The sequence below is a fragment of the Argopecten irradians genome, chromosome 14, assembly GCF_041381155.1.
Source record: "Argopecten irradians isolate NY chromosome 14, Ai_NY, whole genome shotgun sequence".
Taxonomy (NCBI): domain Eukaryota; kingdom Metazoa; phylum Mollusca; class Bivalvia; order Pectinida; family Pectinidae; genus Argopecten; species Argopecten irradians.
The window spans coordinates 10,007,462-10,026,605 of NC_091147.1; the positions used below are offsets into that span (position 1 = coordinate 10,007,462).

Genomic DNA, 19,144 nt, shown 5'->3' on the forward strand with positions numbered 1-19,144 from the left:
TAACATTGAAAATAAGTCTAAAGTCATTAAGTGGGAAATTATAATGTGACTGAAACATGTAATAAACGGAGAACCTCTGACTGCTGTATAATACACAACGTACGTTGCAATACACAGTGTAAAGTTATCTCCCGTAGTTCCGGAAACTGTCGATAGGATTACCAAGGTATAGTGTTCCGGTGATAATTGAAAACCAGAGTGATTACATGATGGCAGGCTGCGCCTCCATAAAAACTAATTTTTTTCTCTTTTAAGTATCAAAAGTAAACTAAATAATCTTAGAAACAAGAGATCCCAGAGGGATCTTGGCGCCCACCAAAGAATGATCTATGTCTGACAATAGAAAGATGGATCTTTTCTCTACTTTTTAAACATAAAATTTTTTTTTTAAACGAAAATACTACACATAAAATTTGAGACAGATCGCTTCAGTACTTTCTGAGAAATAGCAGTAACAAACTTTAACTATCAAAATCCAAGATGGCGGCCTGGCGGCCATCTTGTATACCGATTGGTCCCAAAACGCAATGTGCACAACCAGGTTCCTAGGGGAACCTACATATGAAATTTGAAGCAGATCCTTTCAATACTTTCTGAGAAATAGCGATAACAAACTTTAGCTATCAAAATCCAAGATGGCTGCCTGGCCATATCAAGAATTGTTAACGGACGGATGGACGGACGATGGACCACGGACAAAAAGCCATTTGAATAGCCCACCATCTGATGATGGTGGGCTAATAAATTGAAATTTGAGTGATAAAGTCAGTTTTAAAATCCTGTTACCAAGTTTTGTTACTCAGTTCAACCAGGTGTCGGCTCTCCATCAATACCTAAAAATGAAGCAATGGAAACAAAACTGTTTTCATATAAAATTTTATTTTTTGGATAAAACAACATCATTTCAACAACATTAATTTTGGACAGTGTTTAAAACATGTGTCCACATGTATCCATGCCATAAGGTAGTGAAGAAGTAATTATCAGTGTGTTGTTTTTATATCACAGAGACTTGTCATCTAAGGCTAAAGGGAGCTAACTTTTACTCAAGGGAGTCCTGCACTTTTGCTCTCTCAAGACAACAGCAGCACATCAGTTCATAATGCATCAATCAATATATTGATATTTCAGGTGTACACGTACATGACACTGATAAGTAACCTGTTTTTGAAAGGCTTTGTCAAAACTTATTCAAATTCAAAAAAACAATCACCTGGTTGACATTGTCATATAATAAAAGTTGCCAAGAAACACATTACAGAGTTATCTGCCCTTATTTTATGGGTAAACATATTTTCATAGAAAGTAATGTAATTTTTATTTGTAAACTAATGACATTACAATTGAGTTATATCTGTAAGAGCAGATTATATATAATTACTTGATGTAATATGCAAAGTCCAAATATCCCCCTGAGAGCCAAAACAGAATCATATAGGAAAGTTTGAATATCAACACCAACGCTTCAACTCATCAAATATGGCAACAGAGAGCATTTATACATCTGTATTAAATTTACTGACAGAAACTCCAATGTTTTAACAAATGCAACTGCCCAATATAACTTAAAAAAGTATGCGATGTTTGAAGGTAGGCTGAGTGTTATATCAGTTTGCGAAAGTCATTTTTCAAAGTACCTGATACTTTAATAACCACTACTTGCAATGTAACATCTGCCTGAACAATTTATATTATTACGTTGACTGATTCAGTAATAAATGCATTTAATATAATTACAGTAGAAATGAAGTATAGTAAACCTGTCTTTGTGACAACCTCTGTATACAGACCACCTGCCCTGCTTATTAAGACCACTTTCCTGGAGTCCCAAATGATCCATTGCAATACAATGAACGGGACCTGTGTATAAAGACCATTTGGCAATAAAGGCCAATTTTCTGTGTCCCTTGATTGGTCTTTGTAGAAAGATTTACAGCCGTGCTACCCCAACTGAGAACGACGCATGTATATAAACCCCTACTGCTCTACCGCTAACTTGTATTGATGTATTGAATGAGTGAAGCTAGTTATTACATCGATACAAGTTAGCGGTAGAGCAGTAGGGGTTTATATACATGCGTCGTTCTCAGTTGGGGTAGCACGGCTGTAACAATACACATATCTATCAGGTAAATATTTTTTTCAGATCAAATATTGGTTGTTTTAAATTCTGATGAATAGACATCAAGACAAGACCAACATCTAGTTTCCATATCTTACAGTCCTATAAATCACTATTAGAAAGACCTTGTTATGTTATTAAGAATACTGAAGTCACTGCATTGGTTTACAATGTGCCAGGACACTCCACAAAGTCCATGTTTTCAAGTCACATTTTAGCCTTTACACAAGCTTGATGAGACGGGCTTTACTTCTGAAGCTGCGAGATACATGAACACGAATATTGCCGAGGCACATGAACATGTATAAATATTGCCAGGAATTATGCATTTGTGTGCGTTGTGACCATGTTTGCCTGTTAAAACATCCACATGTTGTTGCACTGTGCTCCTCCTGTGTGTGTACAGAACACTGTCCGTATCCATCTGCTGTAACCTTGCTGATCACATCTCAACATCTCTGATAATACAATAATGGACTACAGAACATGTCATGGTGCCATCTTTGGTCACAGTTAAATGTCAAGTTACAGCCGTTTCTGTCACCGCATGAAAATGTCTGTATTTCTGAAACTTGAATTGTCTCTGAAAAGATAAAGAATAAAAACATTAAAATATTGTTAATCTTAGACAGGAGCATGCTTAGAGACATTGCATATGGTCATTATATGCTACATTTTAAAGCAACTTGTTTTCTTTTTAGACTTTACATGTACTTAAATCATACCAGCATTCTTTCTTTTTTTCTCTCTTTCTTTCCATCTTTTTCTTTCTTTTACTCTTTCTTTAAACTGTACTTCTTTATACTTTCATTATGAGCTATTTTTAAAAGAAACTTTCTTTCTGTCCTCATTCCATTGGTCCTCATTCCATTGGTTATACTTAAATCCACATACTTAAATCATACTGTCATTATGTGTTATTTTTAAAAGAAACTTTCCTTCTTTCATATTGCTTTCTTTTTCCTCTTTCTTTCCATTTTGTTTTTTCTTTCACTCTTTCTTTAGAATATACTTACTTCATACTGTCATTAACAGTATGCGTTATTTTTAAAACGCAACTTTCTTTCTTTCCATATTTTTCCCCCTCATTTTTAGACTATACCTACTTCGTACCTTCATTAATGAGCTATTTTTAAAAGCAACTGTCCTTCTTTCCTCTTTCTATATTTTTCTTCTTTCTCTTTCTTTCCATCGTTTTTTACCTTTACTCTTTCTTTAGACTATAATTTCTTTAAACCATTATGAGCTATTTTTAAAAGCAACTTTCATTCTCTTTTCTATATCTCCTTCACTCTTTCTTTCTCTTTCTTTATACTTACCACATACTATTATTTTGCGTTATTTTTAAAAGCAACTTTCTCTCTTTCCATCTTTCTTTCTTTCACTAATTCTTCTGACTATACTTACTTCATACTGTCATTGTGTGTCTTATATTCCATGATCGTGTTAGGAGGCAGATTGAGGACACGTTTGAGAGTATCACGGATCCTTGACGTTGTAACAGTGTCACTAGCCGTCCGATTCCATAATGCTAAAATATCCTCCTGTAATAAATCATGTTGTAATAAATATGACATTTTTCCATTTGACATTTGCAATCAAAGACAATGGCAGAACATCATAGATATCAAATAAATATAAAACAGTCTTCATATTTCAATAAGCTGTGAATCATACAAGATATTAAACCAGTCAAAGTTTCACACAAGAAATTTTAAATCAAAGCAGTACATCACAGGTATAAAACATATTCTGTCATCATTCTACAATGTGTAGTTCCACACTTTAATATCAGTATCCCATCTACCTGATATCTAATCGAGATCACAGCTCCACAGATTTCCTCCCCGACCATGAACTGTTCCCCGAGCATGGCCAATACTAAATTTTCCCAGCATCGTGACGCTAGGCCTTTCTTTAGACGTACAATCCATTTACCTCCCTTGTTATTAGCAGTGTCCTGAAGTCAATTGTAGATCATTAAAGAATACATCATAATGTATTGAAATAAAGAATTATCTTCCCTTGTGGATAGGGCCGTTTTCGTTTATTTGAAACAACTGGTTTGACCGTTGGTAAAAGTCATTATTTCAAGTATAAATCCTGGCGGACTTGCAATTTTTGATACAGGCCTGTGAGGGCTTTGTCAAGGCTCGTCTAAAAACAATATAAAATCACCAGGTCCGTCTTTAATTAATAAACGAACAACTATGTCCAACCAGTCAAACTGTATAATCAAAAACAGCCCAGGTATTGATATATATAGTGACTTCATGTGTTTGCAATCATTAAGTCATTGTTTTCAGAGAAAACCATCTGAGCTTCACTCACGAAATAATGACGTCACAATTGATACCTTCCTGCAAGGGAGATAACTCTACAATAAAAGTTAGTAGCCAGCTAGCTAGTAAATATCAATACAACTTTTTCTTCTTTTATAAATTTTCAGCCTGTTAGCCATCCTCAGGTACATGGAAACAGAAACAATACAGCGTGCCCCCTGACGTTCTCTCATCAGGGGTAAAGTGTACCCCTCCTCTGAAAATTTTAGGGGTACAAGCATAAATCTTGGGGTACAACCAAAATTTAAACAATCATGAAGCATTTAATATTTTGTTGGTAGAAGGACTCACAAAGAAATCGCTAATTGTACACTTTTTAGACGGCTCCATGTTTACAACATCGGACAAGTAAACACCACTGGTGTTACGCCTTACGATCTTTAGTGTGTGATAGTGCCCATAATCAAATAGCAAAACATTATTCAGGTTAGGAAATAACCTAGATCGATGGGTCGTCATGATCAGCCAATCAAACTGTAGGGCAATTGCCAGTAGCAACCAGCTTATAGAAAGATCAGGACGATGTTGTCTCGTCATTTCTTCTGAAAATTTTAATACATGTGTATATAATTATAAATAACAACTGTTTTCAGTTTTTACACCCATTTCATTAGCTTTTACACCCATTTTATCGTACGTGCAGTGTACCCTCGGCCTCCAATTTGTGTACATGCATATTACTTTTGATGCGTGAATCACGTACACCTGTACGTAACGGGGCACGCTGACAATAGGCCGATAATTTAAGACATTTGCACTATTAATATTAATTTAAAACAGTAATAATCTTATACCTTTCATTACCGTCCCAAATGACCATTTATAACATAATTTGATCTCTGTATGACCACTTTGCTATGGAGAGCATTCCCCCCCCCCCTGTCCGTTGGGTGGTCTTTATAGACAGGTTTGATTGTATTTCTCATGTGCATAACCACATGTAAAACCCTATCTTCTGGAGATTTTTGGACTGTAAAAAAATGCTATACCAACCTCCCACATAGGCCGGATGCCTTCCTTGAATATGTGATAGTCGCTGTGTCCTGTCAGGTCGCTTGGCCTTACTAGATGACTGTAATGATTCCACCACTGCTCCACCTAGGATAACAAGGGACATAACTCTGCAGGTGTTTTTAGAGTCTGTTTTAATTAATTGTTTCTCAATATTTGTAACAATAATTGCAAAACAAGTTATATTATCTTATATTTATCTTGTTGCCTCTGTAAGTGTATGAAAAATGTATAAATTCATAAATCATATTATTCACTTTGAAATGGTCATCAACGAACAAAACTTACAGATGCAAAAGTTGTGATGAGTTTGAGATTCTGATTGTAGCTTGAAGCTGATGACTGTTTCCCTGGAGCTTTCCGCGAAAACCAAACTGCATAATTAAACTGTAATGGGTGTTCTCCTGGTCCTGGTTTCTGTAAAGTTAGAAAACAATCAAAATACTTATGTATCAAGGTAATTATGTCAATATCCTTTTTGTGCTAAAATTATATAGGAAATGTGTATTAAACAAGACAAGTTTTGAAGAAGTTGCTGTTTATGACAAATATCTTGAACTTTGTAATTCCAAAGCTCTTCACTTTATGATATGTCACAATATGGTGTTACATTATTTCCATATATCATCATTCTTACAGGTGTGGGCCGGGGTCGTGGAGAAAGTTCGTCGTCTCTGTCTTCATATCTTTGATCTGGAGTCTCATTTTCTTCTTCCCCACTGTCTTCTGTTTTAAGTCTAAAATATAGAAAACAATTTCAAAGTTGTTTTAAATAAGAAAGTTTACTTAAATCCAGAAAGATATCTTCTTCTTTTACCTATTAAGTACATGAGGATGAGAGATTTAAGAGATCAATTGTACTTTACCCGTAAGAGTTCTGACATTTCAAAAGAAAAACAGCTTAGGGCTCAATTTCTAGTCTCATCCAATGGATGTCAGTCTAACAATTTGTATACAGGGTTTTCATTATCAGGTGGTACCCGGTACATTTTTCCGGTTAATTATGCCTGTGGTGCCGAATGATTTGGGCTAAATTACATTAGATAGCATACAGATATCATAGAAAAGTACCCCTGAAATTTTAATGGTACCGCCTCTCCTGAAAGATAATGATACCCCTGTGTATATAAATGTTAATCTAGAATTTCAAGGTATCTTGTAGTGTTGTATTGATGATCGGCAATAATCGATTAACTGGCTAGATGACCCTCGACCGATCCAATGATCGATTGAAAATGTCATAATCGATCATCGGGAAAAAAATTTAACTCATTGGGAATCAAAAAATTTTCTATTAAAAACCTAAAATACACTGAAAACTCCCTAACATTCCTCCATGTCAATAATTTTCACCAAATACAGTCAAAAACCAGGCCTCAAAGTTGAGAGAAATTTACTCGCATATGCGAGTAAATATTCCCAAAGGCGAGTTAAAATTAACAATGTATCGCCAAACGGCGAGTAAAAAATTCCTTAATATTTCCGGATTTATTTTATGTGTTCGGTTCTTTTAATAGTTACACATATCTAATCTGTGTAAGAAAAGCGCTTAAAAGCATAATCACTGCCTGCTGTAAAGCGTCTTGATGACCCTACCTCATGTATCAGTAGCAATATGGCGGCAAAAAGGCCGGGGCAAATCCCCCTGACTTGTTTTGGCTTTAAAAAGTCAAAACAAACAGAGAACAATGGCAGTTTTGACTCTGGATTCATGTGAAAAAAGGGACTGAAGCCAATACATCAACAGGAAGCAAACGCTTCGACATGGCTGAACGAATGTTGTGGCCAAGACATGACGAAGGTACGATGTTCTGAAAGATGTGTAAACAGGTTATTAATTGATCAATGGCCGGCACAAAAAACAAGTTTTGAAGAAGTTGCTGTTTATGACAAATATCTTAAACTTTGTAATTCCAAAGCTCTTCACTTTATGATATGTCACAATATGGTGTTACATTATTTCCATATATCATCATTCTTACAGGTGTGGGCCGGGGTCGTGGAGAAAGTTCGTCGTCTCTGTCTTCATATCTTTGATCTGGAGTCTCATTTTCTTCTTCCCCACTGTCTTCTGTTTTAAGTCTAAAATATAGAAAACAATTTCAAAGTTGTTTTAAATAAGAAAGTTTACTTAAATCCAGAAAGATATCTTCTTCTTTTACCTATTAAGTACATGAGGATGAGAGATTTAAGAGATCAATTGTACTTTACCCGTAAGAGTTCTGACATTTCAAAAGAAAAACAGCTTAGGGCTCAATTTCTAGTCTCATCCAATGGATGTCAGTCTAACAATTTGTATACAGGGTTTTCATTATCAGGTGGTACCCGGTACATTTTTCCGGTTAATTATGCCTGTGGTGCCGAATGATTTGGGCTAAATAATATTAGATAGCATACAGATATCATAGAAAAGTACCCCTGAAATTTTAATTGTACCGCCTCTCCTGAAAGATAATGATACCCCTGTGTATATGAATGTTAATCTAGAATTTCAAGGTATCTTGCTAATTGCTACCTTTCTGACTTTATTTAACAACCTACTGTAGATTGTGTTGTATTGCTGCATGGTCGAATTTGCCACCAGCACAATATTTAACAGATGAAAACTTCACAGAACTAAAAGCCGTTTTTGATTACACATGTACAGTTTGACAGGTTGGACCTAAATATTAGTTTATAAATTAAAGACGGACCTAGAGATTTTTCTTTTTCCAGGTACTGGTAATCTTTAATTTTTTGTCATGAAGGTCTGTGGATACAGAAAGAAAGAAGACAAGCCTCGAGAATGCGCTCACATGTCTGTATTAAAAACTGCAGATCCGTCAGGATTTATAATTGAAATGCAGTCAAACTGTTCTTTGGATTAAACAAAAACAACCTAGGTGTTATGACCATCATACCACCTTCACCCAGGACTCTACCATATCAGTAAGATTATATAGGTCAACCAGAGTTACTTGTTTTGACAAAGAGTCGTTTTAACAAGTTTAGTTAATGACCATGTTCTTTAACTTCTATGTTTGTCAATAAATTTAGTTTATATAAATTCTATTATACTGCACCATTAATCAAATACTAATAAAGTTCATCAGTTATCACAAATTCAGAACGAATGTTCTCCAAGATTCATTTCATAAATATGTCAGCTGATTTGTCGAACCTTATGACCTTAAATGTAAATAACAAGCAAGAAAACTTGATCAAACCTGTTTTGTTGATTTTCTGGCTTCATCTTAACGATTTTTGTTCCACGTTAATTTTGATAATGTTGTCTCTCTATTTCAAAACACCATATGTTCAGATCTGACCCCGTTATAGCTCTGCCGGCAAGTTACACAGAGTCAAAAGTTTCTCCCAAAACTCTCATAAGCTACCACGTGTCTGAGCATAGACAACAACGCTGTTCTTTCATTGGTTACACCGATTTAATTTGGCACAGATCTAGAGGAATACATTTTTTGAACAATAAGTGATATGCTCATTTTTTTAATGTCTCTAAAAAAACTTACCTTACATTATATCTTTCACCAGACAAATTTATCGAAGGTATTATTTTAATAAACAAAATCGAAAAGGATAGCACGACCTCATAAATGTAAGCGTATCGCACATTGTGACGTCACAAACTGAGTTCACTCAACCGAGCAGAATCTGGCAGTCTCTCGCGGAGTGATCGCCGACAAGCACCTGAGGGCTAAATGTTTGCCGTCAAGTAACAGCGATCTATTGGTCTAGCCAGATAGTATAGCAATATCAAGAGAGAGAAATACCAGCCTGTCACGCATGTGCTACAAATGATTGCAAATTAAGATATTAAAATGGAAACTTACGCATCGAATTTGTTGTTCATTTTCTGTGTTTACTCCGGAACACACTGCTCCTCTGAAATGGTGAATGTTAGCTTATCACTGATTGGCTGAGCGGTTCTCACTTCCTTTGCGATTCCATCATCTGAAACATGATTGGTTTATGGACTCAAGGAAAGCAAATATGGCGGCAATCAGCACCAAACAGATGCTACTGCAGCTTATAGAAGATACCGAAATAATATCTAAGTAAGGTTATTTAAAGTCACAAGTACATAATTATTTTATTCCGTTAAGTGAACAAACAACATTTACCTAAATAGCAATTACCTTTTTTCAGGAAAGCACAGGGTTCCTTTTAGTCTGGCCATTGAAGTCCATTGTCATATTAGAAAATGTTATTGTGATGTTTAGAAACGAGGAATATTTTAGTACAGGATTACCAGAGGATATTGTCGAATTGTCAAAATTTCTTATGCTTCTTCTGACAATTTCTATACATGTTCATCCCCTGTTATTTAAAACTAATAGATCTAAATTAATATTAATAAAAAGCTAAGCCAGTATCGACTGTAGGTTGGAGATTTTCTCTGTGTTGTCAGTTTTCCTCCATGTTTCAAACTTGCCACTTTCTACAGTTAGATAAAACAAGATTAACTGATATAATATAGAGAGCACAGACAGAACGGGCCAAATGCAAAGCAAACTCTTGTGGTAGAGATGTCTCGGGGTCACATATTTTTTGATGAAGTGAAAGTAGAAGACAACTAATGATAATCTACGCTAAAATTGCTTTTCTTGTTATAAACTCAATGCCAGGAATTCAGCAAGGCCATGTTTCTAATATAAAAGATGGATTTTAGCAGTACAGTAAAATAATACACAATAAACAATGACTTGAATAAGAACGAGACACATGACACTACAAGAGACCAGTTGGCTTATGGATCAAGGGAGATTACTGTTACGTCGCTGGAAACCTTTCTATATTTACTTGTCATCAAAATCATCTAAACTGCATTAATTGCAATCATATATTACTATTTGGTAACAGTTTATAAAAAAAAAAAAAAAAAACCAATGGATTTAGGGTTCTGCTGCACTCTCAGATTGGCTTTGCCTAAAATTATTTACCCATATTTGACCAAATGAGCAACCAGGCCAGGATGCTAAAATAATTGACAAATAATGAGAGGGAGCAAATTGATGGCACAAAGTAATCTTAAATCAATTTGCAAAAGAAAGTAGTTTTTCGTTCGTTCGTTGCAATTCAATTTAAGGTACATGTATATGACATTGAGGCTTCCAAAAAAGGAAACATGTGCTTATTAGGTGAAATTCGGTAATGAAATTATAAACAATGCATGATGAATGTTAATTTCTGGAATGTTAAAATCTTTATGTAATTATAGGTTACCATATATATACGTATTAATTCAGTTACGACAACACTTTACATGTATGAAGGATTATACTTCATTTAGAATTTAAAATGCTTGTTTTCCTCCTTTGAATAGGGAAATTTTTGAATTGATGAGCACACCAAAACAACAACAGCGAGCTGATGCGCCTGAAACACAAAAATTGATGGAACTATTGGTCTTAAAAGATAAGGAAATCAAGGAGAATCTTAAAATAGGTAGTGTACTTCACATTGTTTTGTATATTTTTTTTAAAGTTTAGTTTTCCTAAAATCAAATGAATGATCTTTATTTAATTCATTTGTAAACAAATGATAATTTTTCTACGTTTTTTCTAAGTGAAATGAATAACTAAATTAGATAGATCAGAATGCTATCAAAGGGGCCTTGAAGACTGGGACTTAGATATATAAAGTTGTTGGGTTGTGGGTCCATGGGCCTTTTACTTTAAAAAATAGAAACACACTAATCACAAAAATTAAGTTGACATCCAATCAAACAATTACCAATATATATATTTTTGTATTGTACAGCTGCAGAGCAAGCAGAGATACAGAAAACAGTAGATGAACTGAAAACAGAAGTAGACAAACGTGATGCAGATATTAGGAATCTTCAAAAGAATCTCAAAGAAGCAGAAACTATATTGGTATTTTTTTTTTTTTTTTTTTTGTATTAACGTTATTAGGAAGCTAACCAGTCAATGCTTTACAGTGAGTGTATAGGTGTGATAGGTGAATGAAACAAGAAAAATAGCTGCTTCTATCTATCTTTTTTATTACTTCAGGAGCATCGCCACACAGATTACTGGGTCAAAAATTGAACCCCTGTCAATACAAAAGCCTTTGTATAGATATATTGTTCAACAATACACACAGTTGAAATAGCAATTATTTAGACCGCGTACATACAATTATTTGAATATTCCGCGTTCAATATATTATCTATATTATGAAGAACATACCTTTGACTATCATGGTGACGTAGTCCAGATAAACGTCTCGTTTAATATGTTGTCCGACGTAAACCTGTAGATTTCACCCTTCATCTCCCTGGCTAATGCGCCGCTCCCCTCTTACACACCACTTAAATACACATACAAACAGGCCCCTTTTCACGTGTGAACTCTCATGCTTTAGCTGACACATCCATACATACCTGGACACAACTGGACGAACAGGTTACAGGTAAAAATAGACATAACATTTCAGTGGTCCCTCAATAATCCGGACACCTTCATTCCCAGCCTAAACCGTCCGGATTACGAGTTTTCCGGACCGCTGAATTCCATGTTCTTCGTCAATTAAATTGTCAGGTACGAGTTACTCCCCTTGACCTTGTAATCGATGATAGGCTTTTATGTAATGTACGTGTATTACAATTAATACTTCTTTTGATATGTTTTATAGGTATTTTTATATCATTACGTTAAGAATATTAAATAAACGTATTTCTTTTTCAAAATACGAAACCAAAAGCCATTGTTAATTGTGTACTATGTATGCATATTGCTACGTATTCCACCCTTCATCTGTCGTACGGCAAATTGCCTAACAAAAGATCAATATCATCAGAGTTCTTGGCATAAAAAACTATGAAAAAAAAAGTTGTGAACATTTTATAAACTCATATAAATATTATTTTGTATAATGTGTGATTTTAGTGACCATTTCTACAAGTCTTAAATTGCTTTCTGATTTAAAAAACGTATGTAACAACCACGCGCCTGTTCACATCTAACTTTGTGCACAATGTCACACACGTGTAAATGGCATGTGCCGTAGCCTTTATATCTTATACCACAGACGATGAATTCGAATATATTCACATACATTTAAAACTCTTTATTAATTTTGTGAGTATTATCTCACTATATTGTATTCGATACTCAAAGCGATATATTCTGCATGCGAAACAAATAAGGTATCTACAGCAGACGTACCCGTACCCAAGCTCAAACTGCATGTTTAAAAGCGTGTGGCTAAAATAATATTGCGTATCTTAATTTTAGCACTTAAGTTTGATCTCCTAAAGAAAACCAATGAACCGTTACATGACTGCATGTACCCGTGTGAAAGGTGTTCAGGTAAATGCCCGTGGCTATGACCTGGCAGCCGTCGTTATGACAACCCACTCAGTGTCAAGTGATAGTGTGTATTGTACACATGAATGTAGCTGGCCTTGGATTTTCTCGGCATGTGTCGACAACAAATTGCGGGAATTTATTAACGAAAATTACATTCCGTTCCCAAAATTGAGTTCTGGATTCGGAAAACGAATTTCCGGACTAGTGAGTATAAATAACGTTATGGAAATTCGTTCCCTGACATTTCCGTCCGGATTGTGAGTTTTCCGGACTATCGGCGTACGGATTATTGCGGGTTCACTGTACATAACTACTGGACGCACATGGACACATACTATAAATAGACACACAAGTAAACAGATCACACTCACTGTAAACAGTGATCCACATATATGGAACACGTGACAATATATATAGGATCTTACATGAGTGTTCATTTCATATGAGATTTTATGAAACGTGTCTAAGAAGTTTTAATTTTTGCAAGCCTTGGCAAGCAAAAATTAAAACTTTGACACGAGTTTCATAAAATCTCATATGAAATGAACACAAATTTAAGATACTTTTCATCACATAACTACATATACACTGAGGTGTTCCCGATCTGGAGTGGACACTTCAAGATGGCGGCCGGTTCGGAACAAAAAAGGTAAGTGTCGCACACAAAGTGAGGTTTCTGCAGAAATAAGGAGCCGATTTTTCCATAGCAAGGCTAGATTTTGAGATAATTTAACAAGGAACACGCACATCCATTCCTCTGGATCCATTATTACGTTTTATGGTTGTATCACTGCTCAGAAGTAGGCGTTAGCTGCGATTTAAAAATCGAAGCGTAACAATCATTGTAAACATGCGATTTTCGGACGTTTTGATGCTTATATACTGAATGATTCATCATGTATATCACAAAATGGCGTTTCTACTTAATTCTGGCAAAGCACAACTCATTTGGTCAACTTATTAATTAGTTATCAATGTTTAAACAATTTCGCATTGACACGGAGTGGACCCTGAAAATTTACGATCTTTTAATCATGGAGTGGACTCGAAATTTTGGGTACGGAGTATACTTTTTGGATACGGAGTGGACTGGGCAATTGTAATCTCAAAAGGCACATGGAAAGCCACTGACAGGAAGCATTAAAGTGTTCATACTGTCATCACAATTAATAGTGAATCACTAAATCATAATGATATACTTTAGCATGGCTTTGAAATATTTTATTACTTCATAGTTTTACGAAATATTTAACAGAGTTTTTAATGACTCAAGAAGAGAAAGTTCTCTGATAAGTTTTTTTCGGTTAGGTGCTGTTGTGCAAAAATCATAATCATTCATGTTCATGTATGTTGATTTACTTGATAAAGAAACCAAGTTGTTTTACAAGTGAAATTGTTTTATTCTTTCATAGCATCGATCAACACTGATTATTGTTTTTCACAAAAAAGTATCGCTGTCTTTGCGATTTGGACCTAAATACACTCATTCACAGTCTTAAAGATGGAGTCCACGTCTAACATGTGAAAGGGTTTTGGTGTCGTGGGCTCGGTGAAATTCCCTAACTAAAAAGCGGTTTTCTTGAAGGTTCATCTGGCTTGCTCACGTTTCCTTTTCTTCGTTACCTCGCACCTCTTGCCCTTTCTACTGCATAGAACTCATGGTCCCTACAAACATCAATTATTAATTAATACAATTATCGTAAAACGAAAGTAATTTAATGCAAGTCATATGAATATCATACCGTGCACATGAATGGATGTAATTATTATCATTTACAATTGTCCACTCCGTATCCAAATGTGTCCACTCTGTATCCAAAAAGTATACTCCGTACCCAAAATTTCGAGTCCACTCCGTGATTAAAAGATCATAAATTTTCAGGGTCCACTCCATGTCAATGCGAAATTGTTTAAACATTGATAACTAATTAATCAGTTGACCAAATGAGTTGTGCTTTGGCAGAATTAAGTAGAAACGCCATTTTGTGAAACATTTGGTACATAAGCATCAAAACGTCCGAAAATTGCATGTTTACAATGATTGTTACGCTTCGATTTTAAAATCGCAACTTACGCCTACTTCTGAGCAGTGATACAACCATAAAACGTAATGATGGATCCAGAGGAATGGAAGTGCGTGTTCCTTGTCAAATTCTTTCAAAATCTAGCCTTGCTATTAAAAAAATCGGCTCCATATTTCTGCAGAAACCTCACTTTGTAAATGACACCTACCTTTTTCGTTCTGAACCGGCTGCCATCTTGAAGTGTCCACTCCAGATCGGGTACACTGCAGTGAAATACCTAAATAAGAAAGAATTTCACGTCAAAATGTATTCCAAAAATCAGCAGATAGATTGTTTCTGTCTGACGTCATAATGAATTTCCAGCCAATGAGAATCACTCCAGGTCATATTACACTAGTGGCAAAATCACTGGATATCAGGCGGATTATGTGATAAATACACATATTTAACCCTACAACATATGTAATGTAGATTTATTAGAGCACTGTGTTCTTTGAGGCCCATTGGGCCGCAAGTAAAGCTCTCTGATACCTTTTAAAAGAGTTGCCTCCCCTTTCCTGTTATGATTAAAAGGAAATGTGTTATTCAAAACCAAAATAATTTCAAAATCAAAGTAATCATGCCTTTTGAATTCAACACTGCAATTAAATCAAAAGAACAAAAAAAATAACATTCGCATACTATTTATATCCAGTATGTTGCCTTTTTCTTGTGAAAAAACAACCTTTGTCTGAAATGATTTTCTTGCAACAGCTAGATTCTGAATAATGACACAATAATCTAGAACTTTCAGCACCTGCATTTCCAAAAGTTTCACCAACTAAATGAAAGTTAATATAGGTTACACAGGATATAAATGATCTTTTAGAGTGATTATTTGAAATTAAAGTTACGTAGGAAACTTTACATTAAATATCAGGAAATTCATTGAAGATTGGTAGAGAGTGACCTCCAACTTCAAAGGGTTGATAGTGTACTGTTATACTTTGTTAATGTACATCAATGGATCAAACTACCTGTCTTAACTGTTATCACACACAGAGCCTTCAGTTTTACTATGACATAGTACATGGATTGATATAACGACAGTGATAGTAACCCTTGGAGGATTTTTGTCTTGTCACATTTTCATGACAACTTGAACTAATTATCATGTCTAATTGAAATGTTGATTTTACAGTCCACAGCTATTTACCAAGCCAAACAGAAACTAGAAGCCATAAGACAAGCTAATAACCAGACCATAGCGTCAGAGGAATTAATCAAATTTGCCCACAGAATCAGTGCCAGTAATGCTGTAGCTTCCCCACCAACATGGACTCCTGGTAAATGTCTTTAGTAAATCATATATCGTTTCCTAAATGTAGCTACTGAATTGTTCAGTTTCTATACGGTATAGTTGTTTAATTTTGCGAGGAGATCATTTTGCAATTTCCCCTTTGATACTTCTTCATGGGGAGAAATGTTCACTTTTGTTTATTTCTAACAGTAAAAAGTTAATCTAAATATTTTACTTGTAATCATATCATTTCTTTGTCAAATTAGATAAACTAATACAAACAATATTTTCCCTTGTAAGAAATTTGCCAAGGTTAGCAGTTCAGGTGTGATGGGTCAATATACAGAGGAATGGTATATCCCTGTCTTTATATACAATACTGAAAGCTGCTATCAACCACCAACTGGCTACTAAAACTAATAAATTAGGGCTCTTAGTGGCCTACTTCAACACACATTGACTTAACTCGTCTTCAAGATAAAAATTTTATTTAGCATCTGAACATTTTGTTGTGTGGTGTCAAGCATCATCAAGAAAAGTGCACAAAACCCTAAAATTCTACATAAGCTATTGTATTGTTCTTTTGATTGTCTTTACAAACTGGTCTGACAGCTTACTGTAATGTTTATCCTAGGTGATCCCAGGAGGCCCTACCCCACTGACTTTGAGATGAGACTGGGTTTCCTTGGGAAATGCAGTGGTGACTTGCCTATGAATGGTCAGCAGTTACAGTCACAGGGGTCGTACGGAGAACCGATGTCCAGTAACAGGACATCCGCAGTATTAGGAGGTAAGGGTCGTTCTCAGGAAAATATGTGGGACCAGCGGACAGCACTTTAATAAATAATGAGTGTTGGGCATTGATCAGATTAAAATAATTTTTCGGTGGTGTTTGGATGAGGTTTGTTTGTTTGATTAATTAACGTCCTATTAACAGCTATGGTCATGTAAAAACGGTCTCCCTTGTATGAGGTGTGTTGCATGTAAGTTGTGCAAGGGTGTGTTTGGGGAGACTGCGATATATTCATGTTGATACTGTTGTTGGGTTATGGTTTGTTTTGGCAACCTAGATAATATACAGATACACTTTACCTAATATTTCCTGTCAGATCACCTATGTATGTTTGTATAAATGTCAATGGGTAGTTAAACTTAAACATACAAAGTGGTTGTATAAGTTCAGCTTGAGAAGATTGATAGGCACACTCAAGGTTTCCTAAAGGCCTCAACATGTATAACTATTAATCTTATTTTTCTCATGGCAATAAGATACAATTTATTGCTAACTAAAAACATGAAAACAGATATGTTGTTTTATTGCAATAGAAATTTCTTTGATATGGTACAAACTTTGACACTGTCTCTCCTTACTTTAAACGATACTTTGATATTTCAAAATTTTATCAAATGTAGAATAGAATGACTTGGTAGATGTAACAAAGTTTACAAGCCAGATGTATTCAATGTTTTAAGCTAATTCTTGCATCCACATATCACTCTACTCTTGTTTGTTTTTATCACACAGAGCCAACATCTGCAAGTACACCTTCCTCAGTATCGTCATGGCAACCAGCACCGGAGCTACATCATTCGTTGTCCACAGGAAGTGGAGGTGCGTCAGGTTTCTTGACGGAGATAAAGGGACATAATAAGGAGAACGAGGATGTGGGATTTATGTCCAGTGACTCGTCAAGCAGTTCATCAAGTGATGAATAAAATTATTTATTGTCTGTAGATTTGACAGTGTTTTTAATTGTGAACTAAATGATTGTGTTCTGTTGAGAATGGATATTGAATTGTGTATTTAAATGTTTTACCTGATTGTTAGTCTACCAGGTAAATTGACATTACTACCCCATGACTTCCTTAACTTTGACTGGTGTCACTGTAAACATATAAATTAGCATTAATCCTATTTTAACCCTTTTCATGCCAGAAATTGTGCGCTAAATATGAGTGCATTAATTGTATTTTCTAAATATTGTATGAATAACCGTCATGTAGACACCACTAAATCAACAATACACACACTTGTTCAAGGTACTATTTGTACTAAAATAGGATCATGTCTATATAATGTATGTTTCCTTTAGCAGTTATTTTCAGGAGGATCATCTTTTCGTAATTAGGAAGACCAAACGAAATATGATATGTAAAAATTGACATTTAAAGTGAATAGTCTAGCAAAGGAAGGCTAAAGTCGGTTAAATGGTGTTGATATATCCAGTATCATTTCTTATGAAATAGGAAAAAAACCTTTCCCGTCAAAATCGCTTCCGAATGCAAAGAAATTGATTTATATTAAAGGAATCCTTAAGATCCTTCCGACTGGCTATGTCCATGTTACATTCCCACGTAGAATTTTTAGAACTGTGCTAATTGCTAGACATATGAGTGGATGGTGACTTTCTACCTAGACATATGAGTTGATGGTGACTTTCTAGTAAGACATATGAGTTGATGGTGACTTTCTAGCTAAACATATGAGTTGAAGGTGACTTTCTAGCAAGACATATGAGTTGACAGTGACTTTTCGAGCAAGACATTTGAGTTGACAGTGACTTTCTAGCAAGACATATGAGTTGATGGTGACTTTCTAGTTAGACATATGAATGGTGACTTTCTAGCTAGACATATGAGTTTAGTGACTTACTTTTAAGACATGAGTTGACTGACTTTAGCAAGACATTTGAGCTGACGGACTTTCTAGCAAGACATATGAGTTGAAGGTGACTTTCTAGCATATGAGTTGAAGGTGACTTTCTAAGACATAGGAGTTGACAGGGACTTACTATTAAGACAGATGAGTTGATTGGGACTTTCTAACAAGACACATGAGTTGACAGTGACTTTCTAGCTAGACATATGAGTTGATGGTGACTTTCTAACTAGACATATGAGTTGATGGTGACTTTCTAGCTAGACATATGAGTTGATGGTGACTTTCTAGCTAGACAAATGAGTTGATGGTGACTTTCTAGCTAGACATATGAGTTGATGGTGACTTTCTAGCTAGACATATGAGTTGATGGTGACTTTCTAGCTAGACATTT

The 19,144-nt window shown here is 35.2% G+C and overlaps 2 protein-coding genes across 2 annotated transcripts; one reads left to right on the plus strand and one right to left on the minus strand.

The window, feature by feature from the left end:
• Window positions 1–859: 859 nt before the first annotated feature.
• Window positions 860–9,427, minus strand: LOC138308360 (eukaryotic translation initiation factor 4E type 2-like). Its single transcript, XM_069249351.1, has 7 exons — window positions 9,306–9,427; window positions 7,458–7,557; window positions 5,764–5,892; window positions 5,458–5,562; window positions 3,930–4,082; window positions 3,530–3,666; window positions 860–2,705 (listed from the first exon to the last, which is right to left on the minus strand). The coding sequence occupies exons 1-7, from the start codon at window positions 9,323–9,325 to the stop codon at window positions 2,663–2,665; spliced, it is 687 nt and encodes a 228-aa protein (XP_069105452.1). The 5' UTR covers window positions 9,326–9,427; the 3' UTR covers window positions 860–2,662.
• LOC138308359 (mediator of RNA polymerase II transcription subunit 4-like) lies at window positions 9,404–17,821 on the plus strand. Its single transcript, XM_069249350.1, has 6 exons — window positions 9,404–9,530; window positions 10,799–10,920; window positions 11,236–11,351; window positions 15,993–16,137; window positions 16,726–16,881; window positions 17,617–17,821. The coding sequence occupies exons 1-6, from the start codon at window positions 9,445–9,447 to the stop codon at window positions 17,805–17,807; spliced, it is 816 nt and encodes a 271-aa protein (XP_069105451.1). The 5' UTR covers window positions 9,404–9,444; the 3' UTR covers window positions 17,808–17,821.
• Window positions 17,822–19,144: the final 1,323 nt, after the last annotated feature.

What these genes read in the sequence shown, in the direction of transcription:
- LOC138308360 (XM_069249351.1), bottom strand. Translation starts at nt 9,325, where the DNA reads ATGAACAACAAATTCGATGC. An exon ending in TCATCACAACTTTTGCATCT is followed by an intron (nt 5,563 to 5,763) that starts GTAAGTTTTGTT and finishes TTGTTATCCTAG; the next exon opens with GTGGAGCAGTGGTGGAATCA. An exon ending in GCATCCGGCCTATGTGGGAG is followed by an intron (nt 4,083 to 5,457) that starts GTTGGTATAGCA and finishes AATTGACTTCAG; the next exon opens with GACACTGCTAATAACAAGGG.
- LOC138308359 (XM_069249350.1), top strand. Translation starts at nt 9,445, where the DNA reads ATGGACTCAAGGAAAGCAAATATGGCGGCAATCAGCACCAAACAGATG. An exon ending in GATACCGAAATAATATCTAA is followed by an intron (nt 9,531 to 10,798) that starts GTAAGGTTATTT and finishes TCCTTTGAATAG; the next exon opens with GGAAATTTTTGAATTGATGA. An exon ending in GACATCCGCAGTATTAGGAG is followed by an intron (nt 16,882 to 17,616) that starts GTAAGGGTCGTT and finishes TTTATCACACAG; the next exon opens with AGCCAACATCTGCAAGTACA.